The sequence below is a fragment of the Hypanus sabinus genome, chromosome 7 (genome assembly GCF_030144855.1).
Source record: "Hypanus sabinus isolate sHypSab1 chromosome 7, sHypSab1.hap1, whole genome shotgun sequence".
NCBI classification, from domain to species: Eukaryota; Metazoa; Chordata; class Chondrichthyes; order Myliobatiformes; family Dasyatidae; genus Hypanus; species Hypanus sabinus.
In genome coordinates, this window is record NC_082712.1 from 54,524,814 (window position 1) to 54,547,798 (window position 22,985).

The following is a 22,985-nucleotide window of genomic DNA, read 5'->3' on the forward strand; positions in this document are numbered from 1 at the left end:
CATATTACTGAGGGCAATGGTGGCCACAGTGTGCATCTGGCAGACATTCGCAAAACAGGTAATTGACAGCAATGATCGATCAACACACAAAGTTGATTTATTACAAGTCTGGCCAAGGACAGAATAAGAATTGTTCAAGTACAGAAAACAGTCCAGCCCTTTGTGGCAATGCATATACATGATAGAATAACATCGTCAATCCTGTTTCCTCAAACTAGAATCTGAATTTAACGCTCTATCCAATGCCCTCATTTCACCTCTTGTAATCATACTCAATCAGCTGGTGAGAGTATGCAGTATTGCTGGGATTGCAAACTTTCTGTTAGCACAGGGTACAATGGTTGCAGGCATTTATTAGAGCCTCTGCTCTATAGAAGAACCAAAAAACATGCCGATTTAAAAATGGTGCATCTATCTAGTGACTAATAACATTTTTCTATCATTTTATCAAAAGTCATGGTGCATTCATTCTGCTGCAGTTCACTGGGTCCAAGAATTTTGGTTATGAAATCAAATCGCATGGGCAGTAGCAACAAGTTTTAATGACATGACTCAAGCCTCTAGTTGTTTTACTGTACGTACACACTTCAGCACTGGGAAGACATTCAAAACCATATTACCATATGAAATCTGACATAATATGGCAATGGTCATTGCAGATGATACAAAGATTGGTGGAGGAGCAGGTAATGTTGAGGAAACAGGTAGGATGCAGAAAGACTAAGACAGATTAGGAGAATGGGCAAGAAAGTGGCAAATGAAATACAATGTTGGAAAATGCATGGTCATGCACTTTGGTAGTAGAAATAAATGTGCAAACTATTTTCTAAATGGGGAGAAAATACAGGAATCCGAGATGGAATTAGGAGTCCTTGTGTAGAACACCCTGAACGTTAACTTGCAGGTTGAGTCAGTGGTGAGGAAGGCAAATGCATTCATTTCAAGTGGTCTAGAATACAAGAGCTGGGATGTGATGCTGAGGCTTTATAAGGTATGGACTCTTCATTTTAGAAAAGATGTGCTGGCATTTGAGAGAGTCCAGTGGAGGTTAACAAGGATGATACCAGGAATTAAAGGGTTATCATACAAGGAATGTTTAATGGCTTTGGGTCAGTACTCATTGGAATTCAGAAGGATGAGGGGGGATCTCATTGAAACCTTTTGAATGCTGAAGGCCTAGACAGAGTAGATGTGGAAAGGATGTCTCCATTGGTGGGACAGTCTAGGACAAAAGGGCACAGCCTCAGGATAAGGGGTGCCCTTTCAAAATAGAGATGCGGAGAAATTTCTTTAGCCAAAGGGTGATGAACTTGTGGAATTTGTTGCCACATGCAGCTGTGGAGGCCTGGTCGTTGGGTGTATTTAAGGCAGAGATTGATAGGTTCTTGATTGGACACAAAGTCAAAGGTTACAGTGAGATGGCCAGGAACTGGGATTGAGGAAGAGAAAAAAATGGGATTAGCCGTGATTGAATGGGAGAGCAGACTCCATGGGCCAGATGGCCTAATTCTGCTCCTATGTCTCATGATCTGCTCTGAGGCCTTCATGACCTCTAACTTGGAGGAATACTGGAATACTTAGAGTGAGTATCAAGTTACATACGGCTCTCATTATTATGTTAGATTATCTTTTACCACCAACTATCTACGAAAAGAGAGTTGGGTGTGTGGGGGCATAATGGGGGGGAGGGGGGAGGAGAGAAGCAGTCAGGAGAGACTGTTAGCCCCTTTCTGCCCAGATTGTTCAAGAAGATCAGTATCTGAACATATATTTCCCCATTCAACTATGGCATTAGGACTTAACTCTACCAATGACCACTACAACTTAAAAATATTTAATAAGAACATTCCAAATCATACTGAAATATAACTTCAAAGTTTAGAAGCAACACAATGTCATATTACAGAGTCATTCTAGTATGATTTCTTGTGGTGGCTTTATTTGTCTTGGTGCTCTAAACACACAGCTGCCCCAGAGTATGCATAATGGTTGATGGAAATTTGCTGATATCTGTAGCAAAGGACAGTAGATGGAGTTGGAAGATAAACTTGAGCAATTCAAAAGTTCAAAACCTTGTCTACAAACTGGACAATAGTCAAAACAGGCAAGTGGGCAATATCAAAGGCATTGGCAGGGTACCACAAGTTTCTCTTGAATTCTCTATTATATTTATTAATAAAAATGTAACATTCATAACCCTTGGTCAGTGTTGCCTCTCTGGAGCTGCTGCCATCGAACTGGTGGCCCCTCATCAGTCACTAATTTACTGGAGGCCTGATTATCATTGACGTCAAATTCTGCAGGACCAATTGTCGACTGTGTTTCATAGCCACATTACTCGTTGTCTGAGCTGAATCAAGAGGAATTTGAGTGATGGCAGTCTGGGCTTCTATTGCAGCATTTAGTATCTTGAGTGAATGCTGTTAGGAATACAGTGGAAACCAAGTATTGAAAAGGTGGTGGTGAGTCACCTGCTTGAAGTGCTATCAACTTTGCATTAAAAGTTCTATTAGATACCCATCTATTGATGTTGTCTATTCATACAGTTCTATTAAATACTACATTTAATGATTCTGGCTTGAGACAATGTATGAAAGTGAAATAATAATGCTAAGTCAAGTTAAATCTTGAGATGTTTGACTGACTTTATTGCTTGCCTTAACAGACTAGTTTTTAATCAGCTGCAGCATTGAGGGATGTTGAAGATGACCTGATAAGTTGATGGCATGCATTTTTTTTTAAATGGAACACACATCCTCAATACATTTGTGACTGGGAGAACAAATTTGAAGGCTAAAGGTTGATGAGACTAGAGGTTCTGTTGTTCTGAATGGCATCACACTGACTAAGGAACTGCATTCCTCAAAACATTTGGATAGAATTCCATCATATTCTTTAACTGTGCTTTGTAGATGGTGTAAAGGCTCCTGCAGACACAGTTTGACTTGTCCAGTTAAACTTGAGGTTAATGGTGACCCTAAATATGTTGCTGATCCCTGGATCACCCTAGGAAACAAAACTAAATTCACTTAAGAATCAAGTATCAACCTGGTAAAGCTGCAGGACTACTTGCGACAAATAAGATGACAGAATGTAATAGCTATCCTAAACCAATATACCAGATAAAAGCCTTACAATACTGCCACATACAACAAGCATGACAATGAGCAGGGGAAGGCAGCAGCTTCATGAACATGCTCACTTTCATTTAAAATACGGCCCATCACATGTCCAGTTCAAGAATGAAACATTTCAAATGCTTTTAACCAGATGTCCCAAGTGGATAATCCAAACCAACTTATTACAGCAGTCCTTGCCATGAAAGAAAAACAAGCAAAAAATAAATGGGAATACAGTTTGTATCAAATACTATAGTAAGTTCCGGAGCCAGTAATCTTGGTGGATTTTGTGCCAGCTATCAGTGACCAAATTATTGATGAACAGGTTTCACTGATAACAATGTCCATAACACTTTCAACATGATTGAGAAATTAGTTTGTCATATTTTTGTAAATAGCATATACCTGAACAACTTTCTTAATTGTTGGTTAGATGCTAGTATAATAGCTGCACTGGAACAATGTGCCTGAAGACACAGTTAATTCTAAAGCAACACAGGTGCAACATTGCATAACCTTCACTGTAATTCAGTATTGTCAGCTGTTTCGTGAAATTGGCACAAGATTAGCAAGCTGTCAACATTTCCTTTTTGAATGGGCAATCATGATTACTATATCCATTTTGAGTGACTTCTGAATTTAGGGACTTCCCCTCACCTCATGCACTCCATTTAATGCCCTCTTAAGAAACGAGTGATAATTTCTCATCACCACAGTTCTAAAACAAAAACATATTATCTTTTGGAAGTTATTCCAAATTATGCTTACGGCTATTATCTGGTCCCCAACATGTATTCTTCCATCCTGCTCAACTGCACTTCCTTGAGTGATGCTTTTCACAAAGATGCCAGAAGGCTCTGCAAGCATAAACATATCCATATAAATCTGAAAATGTAGGCATTTTAGGCATTTCTCAAACCTCCCTACTTTTAAATAACGATAACTGATAATTACTAATTAATTGTATGAAAGACCAAATTGAAATGCTGTAGAATTGTGCAGCTCAGTACTGTGCACCGATTTCAATATTGACTGTGAAAGCCAGAAAGCCACATTTGTCATGCAAGTATAGCTTCAATAAAAATGCAAATTGATAACGTTTTCATCTCCAATCACACCATTTGTTTTCAGTATTAACAAATACAAAATGAATAGAAGAAATACTATACATTGCAAGATTTCAAGCTAAGTATCTCAAATTAAATAAGTGGAATCAAAATTGCTAAATTATCTACATTAACCTGATCACTGCTTTTAGGAAAGGAGTAGGGGCACATGCTCTTAGTTACATCGATGATGCTGAGGTGAAGAGTGTTGAAAACTTCAAGTTCCTAAGGAGCGAATAACACCAATACATTGTCCAACTACACTGATATCATGGCCAAGAAAACTTACTAGTGCCTCTAATTCGTCAGGAGACTAAAGAAATTGGACACGTGCCCTTTGACCCTCATCAATTTTTAATGGGTATTTTGGTACAGGAACTGCTCTGTCCATGACTTTAAGAAACTGCAGTGAGTTGGAACACACAGCTCAGCACATCACAGAAAACCAGCCTTTCCTCTTTGAACTCTATCTATACTCACTGCCTCAGTAAAGCAATGGCATAATCAAAGACCTTTCCACCCCGAACATACTCAGTTCTCCTCCCTCATTAGACAGAAGATACAAAAGTCTAAAAGCATGTACCACCAGCCTCAAAGGTAGCTTCTAACCCCACTGTTACAAGATTACCAAATACCAAAATGTACAGACTCACTCACTGAATAAGTGAGATTCAGAATGCATACAAAAAGTGTTAGACAATAAACATGACACTCTGTCAGACAAACCACATTTTGCTAGACATAGCCTGAGACGTAGACTTAAGCAGGAAAATTTCTTATGTACATAGTAAAAGGTACAGTGAGCTTTCATATAGTCCTTCAATTTCTGCAACAAATGTACAAATCCTACGTAAAATAATTTTTACATCTCTAAGCCATTTTCTGACCATCATAATTTCAGTATAAAGCTACCCAATATACTACATCAAATTGGCCATGAGGTCAAGAAGTTATCTATGATTATGGCTATGGTGAATTATACTAGCAATGGAAGTTACATAAATTTTCCAAATATTATACCAAAGGAGAGAATAAAATTATCCACAATAGAGATGCATCCCATTAAAGCAATAATCCTCTCTTAAAAGTTAACACCAATACATCTCAGTTGATAAATACAATTTGCAATTGTGTGCCAAATTAAAATTTAAAATTTTTCACTGGTCCTTTCAGTAAATTAAGATACAAAAGAAAAAAAGTTACATTTTTTGAAAATCTATAATAATACCTTGATTCTTGTCTCCAACATAACCAGCAATGGTTATGCCTAGTCCATGAACATCTTTTGTAAGTTCCACATCAAATACTTCCCCTTCAACATTCTGGGAGAAAGCTGGTTCAGGCTAAAAAAAAAGATAAATATTGTGCTTGCATATTATGCTTTTGATTCTATTAATCTCATACCAACACTCACAAAATGGGTGTTGGTCAAATATCATAAACAAAATATAGGACAGTAAACTTTTTCCAACTAATAAACTTTCCATTTGAAAGGCAGAAGATCAAAAAGCAAATTATAAAATAATTGCCTTCAGGGGAACACAGGCATAATTACTTGCCTCTTCTGCTACCGGCGGTACAGTTGGTAATGCAGGAAGTCCATGAGGGGCAGCAGCCAAGGGATCTTCCACAGCTCCTCTTGCAATTACCAACTTGACTCGATTTCCACACTGTCTCAGAACCTGAGCCACTTGCTCACTACCCATTCCGAACAGGTCTGTTTCACCTATCTTGAGAATATGATCCCCACTTTGAAGTCGTCCATCCTTTAGTTATGAACAGATGGATTAAAATGCATGATAAATCACGTTTTATATGGTTTGCCCTTATCAGCAGTTATCATCAAAATTATCCTAGATGTATCTTGTACAACAATGTCTCACTCTCCATTAAATACAAAACAATACAAGGGACTAATTGGACATAACAGGACTCATGAGCTGATGATAGAGCAATCAAATCAATAATTCTAACAATAAACTGTGAAAATGAAAGGAGGATACATTTAAATTTACCATCAGCAAATATTGGGTCATTGTCAGCTGGACAAGACCATCAAAAAACTAGTATCCAAAATAAAGTATGTAAAACTCTGGAAGTCAGGAGAAAAGGATGGCAGCCAGCACAAATGGTTGGAGCTGGAGGCAAGCATAAAACCAGGAGTAAATCTGTCAAGGAACAAAGAGAAATCTAACAAAGATTACCAGACAAGGATGTCAAGATTTTACAGCTGACAGCTTGAACTTTACTGTATAAGAATGTCAAGCAACACAACTAGATTACATTGTAAAAATCAAAACAGTCTGCAGATTGTGGAAATCCAAAGCACCATACATTAAAAAATGCTGGAGGAACTCAGTAGGTCAGATAGCATCTGTGGAAATAAATAGAAAGTTGACATTTCGGGCCAAGATCATTCTTAAGGACTGAGAAGGAAGGGAGAAAATAAGGAACAGTAAAAATTTTAAATTTTAACTTGTCACAAAATTGGAAATTGTATTTATCAACTGGAATGTATTGGCCAGGATAAAAAGGTGGGAGAGGAGAAGGAGGCTAGCTGGATAGCCAGATGAGTGGGAAAGGTCAAGGGTTGGATAAAAAGGAATTTGATCAGGCTGGATAAGAAGGAATTTGATAAGAAAGGAGAGTAGACCATAGGAGAAATGAAAAGAGGAGGGGACCCAGAAGGGAGTAATAGGCAGATAAGAAGTAGTAAAAGGTCAGAGTGGGAAATAGAGGGGGGGGGGGGGGAATAGTTTACCTGAAGGAGAACTCGTAGTTGTAGTTCTATGATAAAAGAATTAAAGAAAACAATAGCCTATTGGAATGTTGGGAGTTCTCTGTATCTTAACAAATAATATGCGAAGTAAACATTGGTTATACAGAAAAGGGAATTAAACACATTAGTCTATATTTAGAACAATCGTCTAAATGCATGTTTAATAGGCATGACAAAGATCAGTATAGATTTCCAATATGATCTTGCAATCAATAATGAAGCTGGAGGGAAGTGCAAAGGATTGTTAATAAAAAAAATATTTCTTGGAGGAGATGGACAACATTAATCAACAGGATGGACTGAATTTTTGACAGCACCATGAACTAATGGTGCAGGATAGTGCTCCTCAGACTGCCTCCCTATTACCCTGGTGATTGCTGAAAACTGTATGGTCTTTTCTCACTTATCACCTACTGATAAAACACTGGAGACAGGAACAGGATTAATAAAATAATCCTGACGAGGGGTCTCAGCCTGAAACATCAACAGTGCTTCTCCTTACAGATGCTGCCTGGCCTGCTGTGTTCCACCAGCATTTTGTGTGTGTTGTTTGAATTTCCAGCATCTGCAGATTTCCTCCTGTTTGTTGGTTATTAGAATAATATTGCCTTAAGCAAATAATGGTACTTTTAGCTCCTTACCCGATCAGCAACTCCACCAGGCAAAATGGTCTTCACAACAACACCAGTTGTTCTTCCACCTACTATTCCAAATCCTAAACCAGAGCCGTCATTAACCAACTCTACACTTTCAACAAACTGCCAATAGACCTGTTTAGGATAAAAGATTGTGCAATGATTATGCTTTAATAATACAATTTCATTCCACTACATGAAATTTAGAAACCAAACTAAAAAGTCTGGTATGACACCCACATCTAACAATGCATTCAAAGATATCCAATGGAAATTTTCACTTACAAGATTCATCTTTTCAAGTTTGTGCATCAAAAAATACTTCAAGAAACTAATGAAAAAGCAGTCTCGTAAATAGAAATAAATAACAAAATCAGAACACCACAGATGCCTGCAAATCTGAAATAAGAACTAAAAAGGCTGGAAATACTTGGATCAGGTAGCATCTATGGCTAGAGTTAACCTTTCAGATTAAAAACCATCAAAACTGGAAGGGGCAGAAAACAGATTAGTTTCAAGGTGCAGGGAAGATAGTGGAGAGACGAAAGGGATAAAGATGAAACCAAGAAAACCATGAAACCAAAGTGATTCTGTTACTTATGAAGCTATTGAATTGATATATTGAAAGAAAATGGAGAAAATGTAATGATTACAAAATACAAGTCTTATTATGAAGACCTGAAACCAAAAAGAAAATGATGCAAATATCTATTAAATCAGGCAGTGTCAGTGAAGAGGAAAAACTGGATAAAATTGACTGATAACGATAAAGACAAAAGTATGGCCTGGATGTTCGGGGCCCTTGACAGTGGATGTTTTTCTGCAATAGTGCACCTTGTAGATGTGCTCAATGGTGGGGAGGTCTTTACCTGAGATGGACTGTGCTGTATATTTTTTGTAGGTTATTCCATTCAAGGGCATTAGTGTTTCCATACCAAGCTGTGAGGCAACCAGTCAGTATAGTCTTCACCATGCACCTATAAAAGTTTGCCAGTTTTAGACAACATGGCAGATCTTCATAAACTGCTAAGAAAATAGAGGCGTTGCCATGCTTTCTTGGTAATGGCACTTACATGGTGGACCAAGGAATGATAATACCAAGGAATTTAAGATTAATGATCATATCCATTTCTGATCCCATAATGAAGACCGGGTCATGGACCTCTGACTCCCTTCTCCTGTAGTCAACAATCAACTCTTTGGTTTTGGTGTTGTTGGGTGAGAGATTGTTGTCGTGGCAGCACTCAGACAGATTTTCAATCTCCCTCCTTTATGCTGATTTGTTACCACCTTTGATTCACCAACAACAGTGGTGGTGTCGTCAGCAAAATTAAGTAAGGCATTTGAGATGTACTTAGCCTCAAAGCCGTAAGTATAAAGTGAGTGGAGCAGAGGCTAAGCACACAGCCTTGTAGTGCACCTGTGCTGATGGAGGAGTGTGGAGGAGATACTGTTGCCAATCTGAACTGACTGAGGTTTGCAAGTGAGAAAAATCAAGGACCCTGTTGCACAAGGAAGTATTGAGCCTATGTCTTGGAGCTCATTGATTAGTTTTGAGGGGATGATAGTGCTGAATGCAAAGCTGTAATTAATGAAGAGCATCCTGATGGATGGAGAGGTGTAAAGATTCCCTAATCTTAGATTCTTACCAATTTATTTAGCCTTCTCTGTAACAACTCGTTAAAATACACAAGTGCTTAATCCTTACTTTGTATTGGAGAAAACACAATGCTCTGTGAAATAATGCTCTATAAAGCAGATTTCATTAGAAAGATTACATCATAATTTTATATCACAGAATCATTACAATTGGGCATTCAACCCATTGAGGAAGGCCAGCTCTCCACAAGAGCAATCCAGAGAATATATAAACAATGCACCTCTTTATGCTTTTTTTTTATTATTAAATAGGAGAGAATAATTGATATATTTAGACTCTGGTGCATGCTACACTTACTGTAGATGAATGCGCTGAGAGCGTACTTGCATCTGATGGGGTACGTGAAATCACTGGACTGGATAAATGTGAAATTGCTCCCCTGGCAATCACCAACTGAACTTGATCAGTGGCTTTCTGCAGGATGCCAATAGCTTGTTGATGGGTGACGCTCTGATCTAGAGCCTGTCCATTGATGGCAAGGATTTGGTCTGCTTCCTTTAGTTTACCATCTCTATCAATAGAACAAACAACAATTTTATAAATGTATTCATTTCACTTTGTGGTTCTTTTTTTGTACTTCCTAATGTTAAAATTTCAGTAAATATTTCAGTAACTTAAGTGGCTTCTCTGGATTAGAGACTCAAATTTCAAGATAACTGACAAACAGTTGGATTGCAAAATCCAACTTGGACTCGGTTCTGATACACAGAGGATTGCAAAAATTTGCAAATTAAGCTGGCCTGTTCATAATGAATGTTAGGTTTTCCAGTATCAACCACTATACAACATTAGCAATGTCTTGGAGAAAACAGAACTGCCAGTTTCTTCCTGGCGAGAAGGGAGGGGTGTGTGGGAGAACAAGGAAATAACAAAGAATTCAGAACATGCACATAATGGACAGAAAATGTCAAATCAAATCATGTAACATTTATTGTTCAATAACTCTCAATCCTCCCTCCATTTCCACTGTGGCACTGATAAGAGCCAAATGTACATAATGCACTGCTGATTTTAAACACAATTTCAAAAACTCAATACAATTTGCATATTTTCCCTGCACCGATGGAACACTTCATAATACATGTACCTCCACAATAACATGCTTTTTTTTGGAATGACATATATTGCTAAAACCTTTTTTTTTACTTTTTTAAAATCATAGTGTCCAGGAAAGAGGTAATAAAAATTTCAATATTTTATGAACACAGCAATTTTCTTTTATTAGCTACATTACAAACGTACTCTTCTACAGTATTAAGCTTTATTGTGGCCATGTCCTGTAGCTTCAAGTGTAATTAAGTTGATTAAATTAGGTCTGAAGACAGTTTTATTTCAATAAGATTTTCAAGAGTATCTTCCACTTTGTGGGTAATATTAAATCTTTTTGATAGTTGTTTCTTTATTGCCTGGAACTTGTTAAATAAGTATTTCTGTGTAAATTGCAATTATATGGATAGGTTTAAAATCCCTCTGTGGATTACAGCACAATTACCACTTCAAACAAATGGAAGGTCAACTGAATGGTAATGCATAGCAAATAGTTGAAGTATCACTGTGATCAAAAAAACTACACGTCCTCAGCATTGGTTTCAGTCATTTTACTGCATTGTCTTCACATGTGAAGGTGACTATAGACAAGTACTCAAAGTGTGGTGATGACTGAGAAACAAAGGTCATAGACTAATACCTTCATTCTATCATCTCTTCATTCACCACTCCTAGGACATCAGCTTCACACGTCCCAGAGCAGTAAAGAGGTTGAAAGTCAGTCTCTTAGCCCTTTCCTGCTTGAGCATATAAGCAGATATTCCTGGTTATAAAAGTCTATAGAAGTCTACATTTATCATTAATTTGCAAATGAATAAGACTTCTTAAGCTATGGCTGACTCTGCACATGTCCCATATCTCCAAAGTCCCTCTATAAATCAGAGGCCTTGTGCACTCTTTGGCTCTCAACAAGTCAGAAGACTCTTTTCTTTACCTACCATCATCTGCCCAACTACCAAACCGAAGGATATGGATGATCTCCATATCCCTCGCTTGTCATGTTCCCTGCCAATTCAGAGTCATAGAACACTACAACATAGGAACAGACATTTTGGGGCCATCAAGTCAATTTCGAACTATTAATCTGCCTAGTCCCATCGACCAGCGCCCAGACCACAGCCCTCCAATCCATGTATCAGTCCAAACTTCTTTTAAACGTTGAAACTGAACCCCGTCTGCCATGTCCACTGGCAGCTTGTTCCACACTCACTGCCCAGAGTGAGGGAATTCCCTTTCATGTGTCCGCTATACATTTCACCCTTAACCCATGACCTCTTGTTCAAGTTCCAGTCTCACCCAATCTCAATGGAAAAAAGCCTGCTTCTACTTACCCTACATATACCCTTCATAATTTTGTACAACTCTATCAAATCTCCCCGCATTCTCCTATGCTCCAAGGAATAAAGTCCGAACCAATTCAAACATTCCCTATACCTCAGGTCCTCAAGTCTTGGCAGTAACTTTCTCGGCACTTCTTCAATCTTATTGATATCTTTCCTGTAGGGGTGACCAAAACAGCACACAATAATCCAAATGAGGCATTACATCCTTACCTTTATATTCTAGTCCTCTCAAAGTGAATGCTAACATTGCATCTGTCTTCCTCAAGGCACAAGTTAACCTTTAGAGAATCCAAGGTTTCCAAATCCCTTTCACCTCATATTTCTGAATTTTCTCCCCGTTTAGAAAATAGTCTATGCTTTTCCTCCTTTACCAAAGTGCATGACAAAATACTTCCCAACACTGTATTCCATTTGCCAATTTTTTGCCCATTCTCCGAATATGTCCAAGTCCTTTCTTCTGCCTCCCTCCCTTCTTGAAGAGTGCAATGATGTTTGCAATTTTCAAGTCATCTGGAGCAAGCCCAGAACCAAGTGATTCTTGAAGGATCATTACTAATGCATCCACAATCTCTTCAACCACCTCTTTCAGAATTCTGGTGTATAATCCACCTGGTCCACCCTTCGGCTTCCCAAGCACCAAATCCCCAGTAATACATCCTCTATTCTTCTCTTCTCACTCCAACCTATACAGAAATACTCTCACCTTACAAGTGTGCAGCTGTTGCAATAACACTCATACAGAAACTACACAACAAATTATGTTACTCCAGCATTTGTCATTTCAGACAGAAAACAATTTACACAACCATTCAACAGAAATTCTGGAAGGAGATGCAAAGAAGTAATGAAAAATTCACTGAGAGAATCCACTGTATTATAATTGGGAATGCAAAATATAAGAGAATGTAAAAAATATTTGCCAGCAGGCAAGCTTGGTGAGAAAGTCATCAAGAGAGAGCACAGTAAGGAGCTGGTGACAAGTGCCATGATGGGTCCTTCAAATATTGCATTGATGCTAAAGGCAATCATGTCTGGAATGACAGCAAATATGGCTGGAGAGAAGTGGTAAAAGAATTGCAGATTATGAATTTGGGGGGGGGGGGGGGGCATAAGTTCCGGAAGGTCAGCATTATTACATTTATTCTTCATCTGTTAGTGCACAGTTAGAGCAGTGAGACTAGCTCCAGGGTCTGTATTGAGTTTATTGTGTGAGATTTGGGTATTCTGGGAGACCTCCAACCTCTGGGATAACCACATCTGCACTAGGTGCACCAAGCTACAGATCCTCAGAGAACATGTTAAGGAACAGTAGATGCAGCTCAATGACCTTCGGCTCAAGTAGGTAACATAGATGATAGGTAGGAGCTACAAGGAACTAGTCACCCCAAGTTGCAGGAGGCAGGAAAATGAGTGGCTGTGATTAGAGGGAAGGAAAATGGGCAGCCAGTACTGAGTACACTGTGAATGTTACCATCAATAATAAAGTATACCATACTGGGGGGGGGGGGGGGGAGCTGGGGGCCACAACAATCAGGTCTCTGGCACTGAGGCTCAGAAGGGAATGGGGGAGAAGAGGACTGTTGAAGTGATAGGGTATTCCATAGTTACAGGAATAGATACAAGATTCTATGGATGCAATAGACATCCGGATGGTGTGCTGTCTCCCATGTGACAGGATCAAGAACATCTTGGATCGGGTCCACAACATTCTAAAGGGGAGGGTGAGCAGCCAAACTTAACAGACTGGCACCAATGATACTGGGAGGAAAAGTGAGTAAGGCCTGAAGAGAGAATTTAGTGAGCTAAGTAGGAAGCTGAAAAGCAGGACCTCCAGGGTAACAATCTGTGGATTGCCACCTCTGCCACACACCAGTAAGGGTGAAAATAGAATAATCCGGCAAATAAGTGCATGGCTCTGAAAATGGTGCAGGGACAGGATTTCAGATTTTTGGATCATTGCTATCACTTCCAGGGAAAGTATGACTTGTACAAAAGGGAAACCGAGGGGTGCCAGAGAGGGTTTAAACTGATTTGGCAGAGGGATAGAAACCAGAGCGATAGGGCTGAGAAGGGGCAGTTGGTATACAAATAGAGGCAGTGTGTAGTGAGACTGTCAGTGAGATGAGCTGCAATGTAAAGGGGGCAAAATCGAAAAGGGTGATAGATATACAAGTCTAAAGGTGTTCTATTTGCAACCATGCAGTGTATGGAATAAAGTCAACCATCTTGTAGTGCAGTTAGAGATTGGCAGGCTTGACTCTATAGGCATCATTGAGTCATGGTTGAAAGAAGATGATAGTTGGGAGCTTAGCATCCAAGGCTACACATTGCACTGAAAGGCAAATGGAATTAATAAAAATCAGCTTTAAGTATTTATGGCTTTGATATATTAACATTGGAAGACACAAACTTCTAAACATTTTTTGAGTTTCTAAAATAGCAACTATGAACTGGTATGGAAATCTCTAAGAAATTCTATTATGTCTTTTCAGAGGTTTTTCCAAAGCAATATAATCAGCAATCCTACATAATTAAAAAAAAACTGAATACCTTAAAAAAACTGTTACCTTGCAGATACACTGCCATCTTGGATTTCCTGTACAAAGATCCCCAGTTCTCCTTTATTTTCACTCTTAAGTCCTACTACACTAAATCCCAAACCACCACTGGGAGGTTTCACTAGATTTATGTATTCAATTGGACGGCCCTGATGGAAAAGAAATTCATGTCATCAACAAAAACAAATTATTCACCACAAAGCAATTTATCACAGCAATCAGAATTTCTACAAAACGAATGTGTTCACTGATATTTTAAAATGTTGCAAAAGAGTACAACTAATAATATCAACATGTATTTTCTCATAAACTTCAAATATGTAGTCTAAGAGTAAACACTTCAAAAAAAAAAATCAGCATCTAACTGCAGTAGCCCTAGGTGTGAGCTGCGATCTGATACTTTGGGAAAGAAATCTCACAATAACTAAATGTTAAGAAGGTAAAATAAAAGTTAAGATGTAAAATTGATTTTGTTCTTGTACTCTCAGCATTAGCTGAGACTTAATTTATATTAGTGGTACAACTTGTTTCAATGCAAATCAAAATATATTGAATACAGAACTACTTTGTTCATAAATGGAACAAGTATGAAAATAGCCATTGAAACTAATTTAGACCTTGCATTAAATAGACTTTCAAAAGTGTAACTACTCCATAAAACATGATATAACATTCTCTTACATGAGACATTTTTCTCAAAATCTGCTCGAATTCTTCACTGGACCGCCTGCCATTAACATAAGGAGAGTCAGGCTGTACTGAAAGTTCCTGTTCAGTTTCTTTATTTCCATTCTGTTGAGCAATCATGTACGATTCATTCAATGGGGAAGAAGCCAAAGAGACAGGTGAACCAGTTGCTTGAGAAAGATCAATGTTTGAATGTACAGAAGATGGTGCGATATTCATCTAATTAAAAAGATACAAATGTCAAAGTAATTTCATCAATAGTTTAAAAAAAAATAGGGAAATCTATAATCACAAAAGAGGATTTGTGATGAAGGATCTACATCCAAAGCAGTATTGATTTCCTCTTTCCAGTTGTGTATTTTCTGTTTCTATTTCACAAAAGTGATTTCAGACAGCAGTAAATATGCTAATTAAATTCTGCACTAAAATCTAAAATGATACTAAAACAAGAACACTTTTTTTGCATTATACTAGACAGCACAATAAATATCTATAGAATAAGCCTGAAAGTAATGTTTAGCAAAAACTGGAAAAAAAGATTATAGAATAATCCTGGGGTATTAACATCAACAGCCATAGTACACAAACTCAAAAACCCCATGATAGCCTTGAACAATGAACCTAAAAAAAGACAAGGTGGAGAAGTTTCTTAACGTTGTTATGTTTAACATGTAAATGAACACCATTACACATTTGAGTAAACAACCACTTCCCCCTCATCCCCAGAGTTTGACCATCACGTTTAACTTCAATTGTAGGGAACATACTGGGGAGAATCTATGGAATCTATGGCTAAACAATTCAGAAGCCATTACAGGTTGTGTAATCCATTTCTGGGCCCTAGTTCCAAGCGAACTTCACACAATACACTGTGCAAGAACATCAGAGTCGGCAGCTGTGAACCTGGCATATATGGTGTCTTCACTCACTTGCTGCTGAGCCATCTACTTAGGTTGAACTTTGAAAGCGCAGCGAGCAGATAGTCACAGACATGAGGATTGAAGTGAGAGAAGCACAGAAGGTTGACGCGTGGAAATTTTTAAAACAAATTTTCGAGTCAGTCTGATAAGTTAGATAATACTGGATATACTCCCCTCACTGGTGTATATTGAAAGCAATGCCATGTTTTCTGGTAATATTACTAAGGGCAATGAGTAGACGAAAAATAGGTGCAAGCTAAGAATAGATCCTTGTATCATGCTAAAGATAAAGGTGCACAAGGGAAGAGATTGTCCGGTTGGATAATAATAGGACAAAATTTGCAAGGTCGTGTCAAATTGGATAGCTATAGACACTAAAGGAAGGCAGTATGCTCAAAGGCTGCAGAAACAGATTAACTTAATTAAAACGGAAATCAATGCCATTAGTGACTGAAAGTTATCCTGGCACTGTGGTAGAGTTAAACATCTGACTTCTGACTACCAGATTCAATTGCGTTTCAGAAAAAAATTGACATGGATTAAGCAGGATTTCACACTCAGTCTTTGGAGAGCTAAGGAGGTAGTTTGTCAGCAGAAACTCACAGAAGAATTTAATGTGAAAGAAAAAGCACTTGATGGAGCAGTAAACAATCTTTTGGATGAACTTGGTGCATGAGCAGCACCTGCGGGAGATAAGGAATTGTGGATGTTTCACATTGAAACCCTGAATCAGGACACTGATGGAGAAATACTGACAACATCAGAGGCAATGGTTTGAGATAACAGTGGAGTCAACAGAAGAGAAAGCTTTAATGCAACAGCCTGCTGTTAATAAACAAACTGTGAGAACACAGAAATCTACAGCACATTCATTCAGATCCTTCAGCCCACAATGTAACCTACTCTAGAAATTACTGAGAATTTCCCTACTGCATAGTCCTCTATTTTACTAAGCTCCGTGTACCTAAGAGTATCTTAAAAGACCCTTTTGTATCCACCTCTACCATTGTCACTAAATCTTCAATGAATCAAATGAATCTTATTTTCAATTACATTAGCAGATCTCCAGAACAACTTTCACCAGCAGTGTAAATTTGTGGCCAGCTGCCTTTAAGAGAAAGTCTCTCAAAACATATTAATGCAAATTCAAGTCACAGATTTCCTCAGCAGCTTGCACTGTTTTCTCCTATTACTTCTAATAGTAAATCAAGCAAACAATGCACTATGCTTTTAAATAGATTCACTCTTCTTGAAAAGCTGAAAGCAATGTTCCTACAACGGAGAAGCAGGCACTGATCATCAGTGCACATGCTTCTGCTCACAACAATGCTACTGAGCTGAAGAAATTAGACTGCCCTGTCCAAACACAAATGCCATGGATAAGAAAGCAAACTAGCCAATTTTTATAGATGTACCATAGAAAGCATTATAGCAGTTTGTTGTTCAACCAATTTTAATCTCTCTTCATATGACAAAGAACATCCAACTTTTTTTGATGCTGAACTGAATGGAAAAACAAATTCTTTAAGGGAAGTGGACAGTATGCAGAGTGATATAGATAGGTTAAGTGAATCAGAATCAGAGTCAGGTTTATTATCACTGGCATGTGTCATGAAATTTGATAACTTAGTAGCAGCAGTTAACTGCAATACATAATATAGCAGAGGGAAAAATATAATTATAATAAATAAATAAGTAGTGGGCAAGGGGTTGGCAGATAGAATACAAAGTTCAACATTTAAATTTATTATTGAAGTCATATACATCATATACAACCCTGAGATTTATATGCTTTCTGGCATTCACAGTAAATACAAGAATCAATGAAAGACCGCGCTGAAGAGGATAGACAAACAAGCAATGGGCAAAATAAAACAAACTGCAAACTCAAAAAGAAAAACAAAATTAAAAAGCAAAAAATATTAAGAACATGCAATGAAGAGACTTTGAAAGTGAGCCCATAGTTGTGGTAACTGTTCTGCGATGGAGCAAGTGAAATTGAGTGTTAGTAAATGCAAGCTCATCCATTTTGAAACTAAAAATAGAAGATTAATTAAATGCTGAAATGTAGAGAGACTTGGAAGTGCTTGTGGATGAATCATAAACATTGGTTTACAGGTACAAACCAGTTATCAGGAAAGCAAATGGAATATTGACCTTCTTTGAATTTAAGAGCAGGGAGGTTATACCACAACATTACACAGTATTAATGAGGCTGGATCCGGGTACTGCATGCATTTCTAGTCTGCCTTACTTGTGGATTGGAGGTGGTACAGAGGAGGTTTAATAAATTGATTCCAGAGGATGAGGAGTTTACCCTACAAGGAGCGACAGAGCAAATTGGGATGATATTTGCTGGAATTCAGAAGAATGAGAAGGGATCTTACACAAACATATAAAGGGATAGATAAGATAGAGGCAGGTCAGCTGTTTGCACTGGTGGGTGATACAAGAACCAGGAGAGACAGCCTTAAGAATTGGGAAATAGATTCAGGCTGGGTTGAGAGACTGCTTATTCCAGAGAGTACCGAATCTGTGGAAGTCTCTGCCCAAAGAAGCAGTAGAGATGGCCTCATTAAACTGAAGATACAGTAAAATAGATTGTTATGTAGCAGGATAATTAAAGGTTACAGGAAAATGGGGGGAGGGGGGGAGGGGGAGTATAAGGAGCTTGTATGTCCTCCCTCTGAGTGTGTGTGTTTCCTCTGGGTGCTCTCATAAACATGAAATGACCATAGCATGCTCCATAACACAAGGTTATCATTAGTAATGAAAATAAGTCAGTTTTAATACAGTCCTTAATGTAAAGTTGCATTTCACCTGATCTTTCAACTGTTGCACAGAGCTCTGTAGATTCAAGATCTGGTTGAAGAGTGGGCTCTGCAGCACAGATCTCAATAAGGTTAATTTCTCTTCATTTGCTGCATCTCCTTTTTCTCGTAGTTTGGCCTGTAACCGCTCCACAGCCAACAAAGTACGCTGGATATCTACAAATGCAATCGAAATGATTTTCTACTTTTGGTCTACATAACTTTCAGTATCACAAATTTAACAACATTTTCTTTGGATTTTTCAGAAGTGCAACATTACTATGGGTGGTGCTGCTGCTGTCCCTCCAAAATGTCACAAGTACATATAAACCAACCCACAGAGGAGTCTTCTCATATACAAAGCAATTATGATTGATGATATGCATCTACATTCTGCACATTGAGTATAAATAGATAAAGTCCAGTAAATTAGGACAATTTGACAAAATACTAGAGGAACTCAGCAGCATCAATGGAGGGAAATGGGCAATCAACATTTTAGGTCATCTGGACTGAAAGGTAGAAAGGTGATATTAAAAAGTGGAGGGAAAGGTGGAGCACCAGCTGGCAGATTACAGGTAGATCCAGGTGAGGGGATGATAGGTGGATCAGGGAGGTAGACCACCTCCAGGTCCATCTAACACCTGCCAACTCTTGCTCTGTACCTTTCCACCACCTTGTTATATTGGCTATACACTGTACCTCCATCTATTTTTCAGTCCAGATAATAAAACAGATGGATGCTTAATCAATCCTTCAAACTGATCCATCAATGGGATAACTGCACACTTGCAGCGAGCTTTATCTTATTTGGCTAAGTTCATTCAATAATTAATCCTAGTATTAGTCAATGTAATATAATTAATTGAAATTCAAATTCAAAATGCCCATTTCTACAATTTGTGACTTCCTCAAATACATCACCATACTTCTGATTTTTTAAAATTTATCGTAATGTCCTCACTAAATTTTGAAATAATGCATTAATATATACAACAATGTTACTATAACAAAGCCCTTATGAACATCACTAAACACGTTATTCCAGTTTGAAAGAACTCTCACCTCTATGGTCTGCCTTTGATTTTTTCACCAGTTTGCAATCATGCATTTATACATATACATGTTTATTTCTTTGTTTAGTTCCATAAACTTCAATTTAGCCAACCTCTCCTATGTGGTAATTTCTCAGGGCATATTGAGAGTTCATAATACTTCCAACTATCACAATATGATCATTGCCAACATAACCAGCATTTAGTCCTCATTCTTGATTGTTCGTGAGCTGTCTACTTGAAATGTTGTTTTGGTAAGGGCATAGGCAGTTCCCAATTACAACAGGGCTGTTTATGTGAAATATCAATAACCTGAGTGAGTCTGCTTGGCAATTACACCTCTGCCCAGCTTGACTCAGCCCTGACTGCTGTGCGGGGAAAAAATGCACATGGCAATGCCCTGTTCCCACCCAACAGATGATGGCTACAACCCTGCCAATCCATTCCCAACCATTACACAAGTTTTCCAAACGTTTATTCACATGTATCAGCTGTCCAAAAGTCGGGCAGTCATAATTTTCAGAAGACCTGTACTCTCAAAATTATTTTATGTGCAAGTCGTTGGATATTAACTGAACGGCAATAAAGAAACAGAAATATTTCCACTCAATGGTATGGAAATTAGTTTGAGAGACTGGGAAAGTAATTCATTTACAAATAAGCTACAAAGAATTCAGTCAAGTTGGATTTTAATTTATTAGCCAAGAACTTAAAAATAGCATTTGTTCCTGGATTACTGCTTGCAATTGTAGATTCACTTGCGGCCTGAAGCTGCCTGTCTTGCAGGTACCAGATTTTTCCCTCGGCTTCAACTCTATACATAGAAATAACATTCTGCAGCTTCTCATAACTTCAGAAATCTGGCAGATGCCACTAAAGATTGTATTCATTCACCAGATCCATTGGACCGATTACTCTCTACTTGGTGATTCAGCCAACCTTTCAAATATCTCCAATACTCCACTGGTTGCACTTTGTGAAGGATGGTGTGAAGTATTAATTCAGTGTCTTAGACATATTGTCCACCTCAGAAAGGATGATGAGGTACCTTTAGGTTTACTTTAGAAACCTTTAGGTACCTCATCAAACAAACTCTTTTAATTACCTATTTTGTTTTTCTAAAGTAAACCAATATTCTCTGTATAAAGATTTTATCTGACACCTAATATTTTATAAGCACTGATAACTTTTACTGTGGGTACGTTTTAAATGAAACATGAAAAAGTGTTTGATATTTAAACGCAAATCAGAAACATACACTCTTCCGCCAGCTCTTGGAGGCATAAGTACTATGTAATTATTATCCCACTTCTACAAAACTATTTTCATGTCGAAAGTCCGTGGACATTACCCACACACTGCATTGTATAGGGAAGTACACAAGAGTAGCATCCGCACTATTATACATTTTCAGTTACACTATTAATTAACAAGAACTATTTTATTTACAAAACATGATAATTGAGAGAACTTACCCAAGCCTTCCAACATTTTTCCAGTATCAAGGTAAAATCAAAACCACTAGAATCAGAACATTAAGCCACTCCTGAAAAGAAATGTAAAAATAATCATATTGCAATATATAATTATACCTAGGAAACTTGTTAAAGCTCATAATTAATAATAAAAAAAACCCGACAGAACAATACAATGCTGTGCCGAACATGCACTTAGTTTAGAAATTACCTAGGGTTACCCATAGCCCTCTAGTTTTCTAAGCTCCAAGTACCAATCCAGGAGTCTCTTGAAAGAATTTATCGTATCCACCTCCACTACGTCACCGGCAGCCCATTCCACACACTCACCACTCTGCATAAAAAACTTACCCCTGACATCTCCTCTGTCCCTACTTTCAAGCACCTTATAACTATGCCCTCTCATACTAGCCATTTCATCCCTGGGAAAAAGCATCTGACTATCCACACGGCCAATGCCTCTCATCATCTTATACACCTCCATCAGGTCACCTCTCATCCACCGTTGCTCCAAAGAGAAAAGGTCAAGTACACTCAATCTAGTCTCATAAGGCACGTTACCCAATTGAGGCAACATCCTCGTAGATCTCCTCTGCGCTCTTTCTGTAGTTTCCACATCCTTCCAGTAGTGAGGTGACCAGAACTGAGCACAGTACTCCAAGTGGAGTCTGACCAGTGTCCTGTAGCAATGTATTTTAAAGTACCAAAAGTGGTTTGGTAAAGTACTCCTGGATTGGTACTTGGAGCTTAGAAAACTAGAGGGCTATGGGTAGCCCTAGGTAATTTCTAAACTAAGTGCATGTTCGGCACAGCATTGTATTGTATCTACTTAGGTGGAGAAACAAAACATGCCCTACTATAATCACAAAAACAAATGAAAATCTCATGTCCAGAGGCTTGTAACACAACACTGTGTCCCAGCAATTTGTATAACTTGGTGCAACATTGGGACAGACACAGCTTACCTTCAGTTACCTCGAGGTAATCCCATCAATAACAATACAGCAGGAAAGACCATCATAATTTGGTTACAAATCTCAAAACTACAGTATCCGAAGTGCCATCACCAGCATCTTGGAAAAAATGGCCTACATACACATGCAGCATGAAGGCTATGAAAGCTATTGTAACTTCAACTACTTATTGAGTATGTACAACTGAAATACAGATTGTAAAGATGACAGCATCAGAGCTTCTGAAAAGACCCCTGAAACTCAGTAACTCCTGAGAAGCACAAACTGGAAAGGGAGAAAGACAGCAGGAAGGGATGGAGACAGGGAGAGTGAGAAGAAGGAAGGGAGATACACATGGATTTCACCAGGTCAAATATTATATGATAAAGTTCTGATATCAAAATGGAATTAGCAACTATAATTCAACCTCAGAGTCAAAAGTCATAGAGAGGTTCAGCATGGGTCCCGTTTGCACACCGAGTATGTGGAGTCTATCGAGCAACACAAAAATCCTATCCTTGCTTATTTTATTCTTTCTCCATTCCCATCAAATCCCTTTTAGATTCAACCAGACACTGACATGATTGATTTGGGAGAAAACAATAATCTGGAGGAAACCCAAACAGTCACAGAGAGAAGATGGAAATTCCCCATAGATCACACTGGATGCCAGAATCAAACCTGGATCACTGCAGCTGTGAGGCAGCAATCTGACTAGTTGGGCCATTTTGCTACCCCATAGTCAAATTCTGATGTTTACAACGTACATAAGCTTGACAGGGTTCATCATTTATTAACACCATAAAATTTTATATTTGATTTCACATCACAATCAAAG

General features: G+C 38.2%; 1 protein-coding gene across 12 annotated transcripts in view; it reads right to left on the bottom strand.

Moving 5' to 3' along the window:
• LOC132396778 (multiple PDZ domain protein) overlaps positions 1-22,985 on the bottom strand; it is a 202,091-nt gene that overhangs the window by 150,983 nt on the left and 28,123 nt on the right. For all 12 annotated transcript variants that reach the window (XR_009513123.1, XM_059974662.1, XM_059974663.1 and 9 more), the window contains exons 2-10: positions 21,195-21,265; positions 18,675-18,841; positions 14,929-15,153; positions 14,257-14,396; positions 9,597-9,810; positions 7,646-7,774; positions 5,785-5,991; positions 5,454-5,568; positions 3,888-3,976 (exon numbers count right to left, since the gene is read on the bottom strand). Coding sequence is in view for 11 of the 12 variants with exons in the window: in XM_059974662.1 (XP_059830645.1) it covers positions 3,888-3,976; positions 5,454-5,568; positions 5,785-5,991; positions 7,646-7,774; positions 9,597-9,810; positions 14,257-14,396; positions 14,929-15,153; positions 18,675-18,841; positions 21,195-21,210 (1,302 nt within the window). In the remaining variant the exon portion in view is untranslated. The remainder of the gene's footprint in view (positions 1-3,887; positions 3,977-5,453; positions 5,569-5,784; positions 5,992-7,645; positions 7,775-9,596; positions 9,811-14,256; positions 14,397-14,928; positions 15,154-18,674; positions 18,842-21,194; positions 21,266-22,985) is intronic.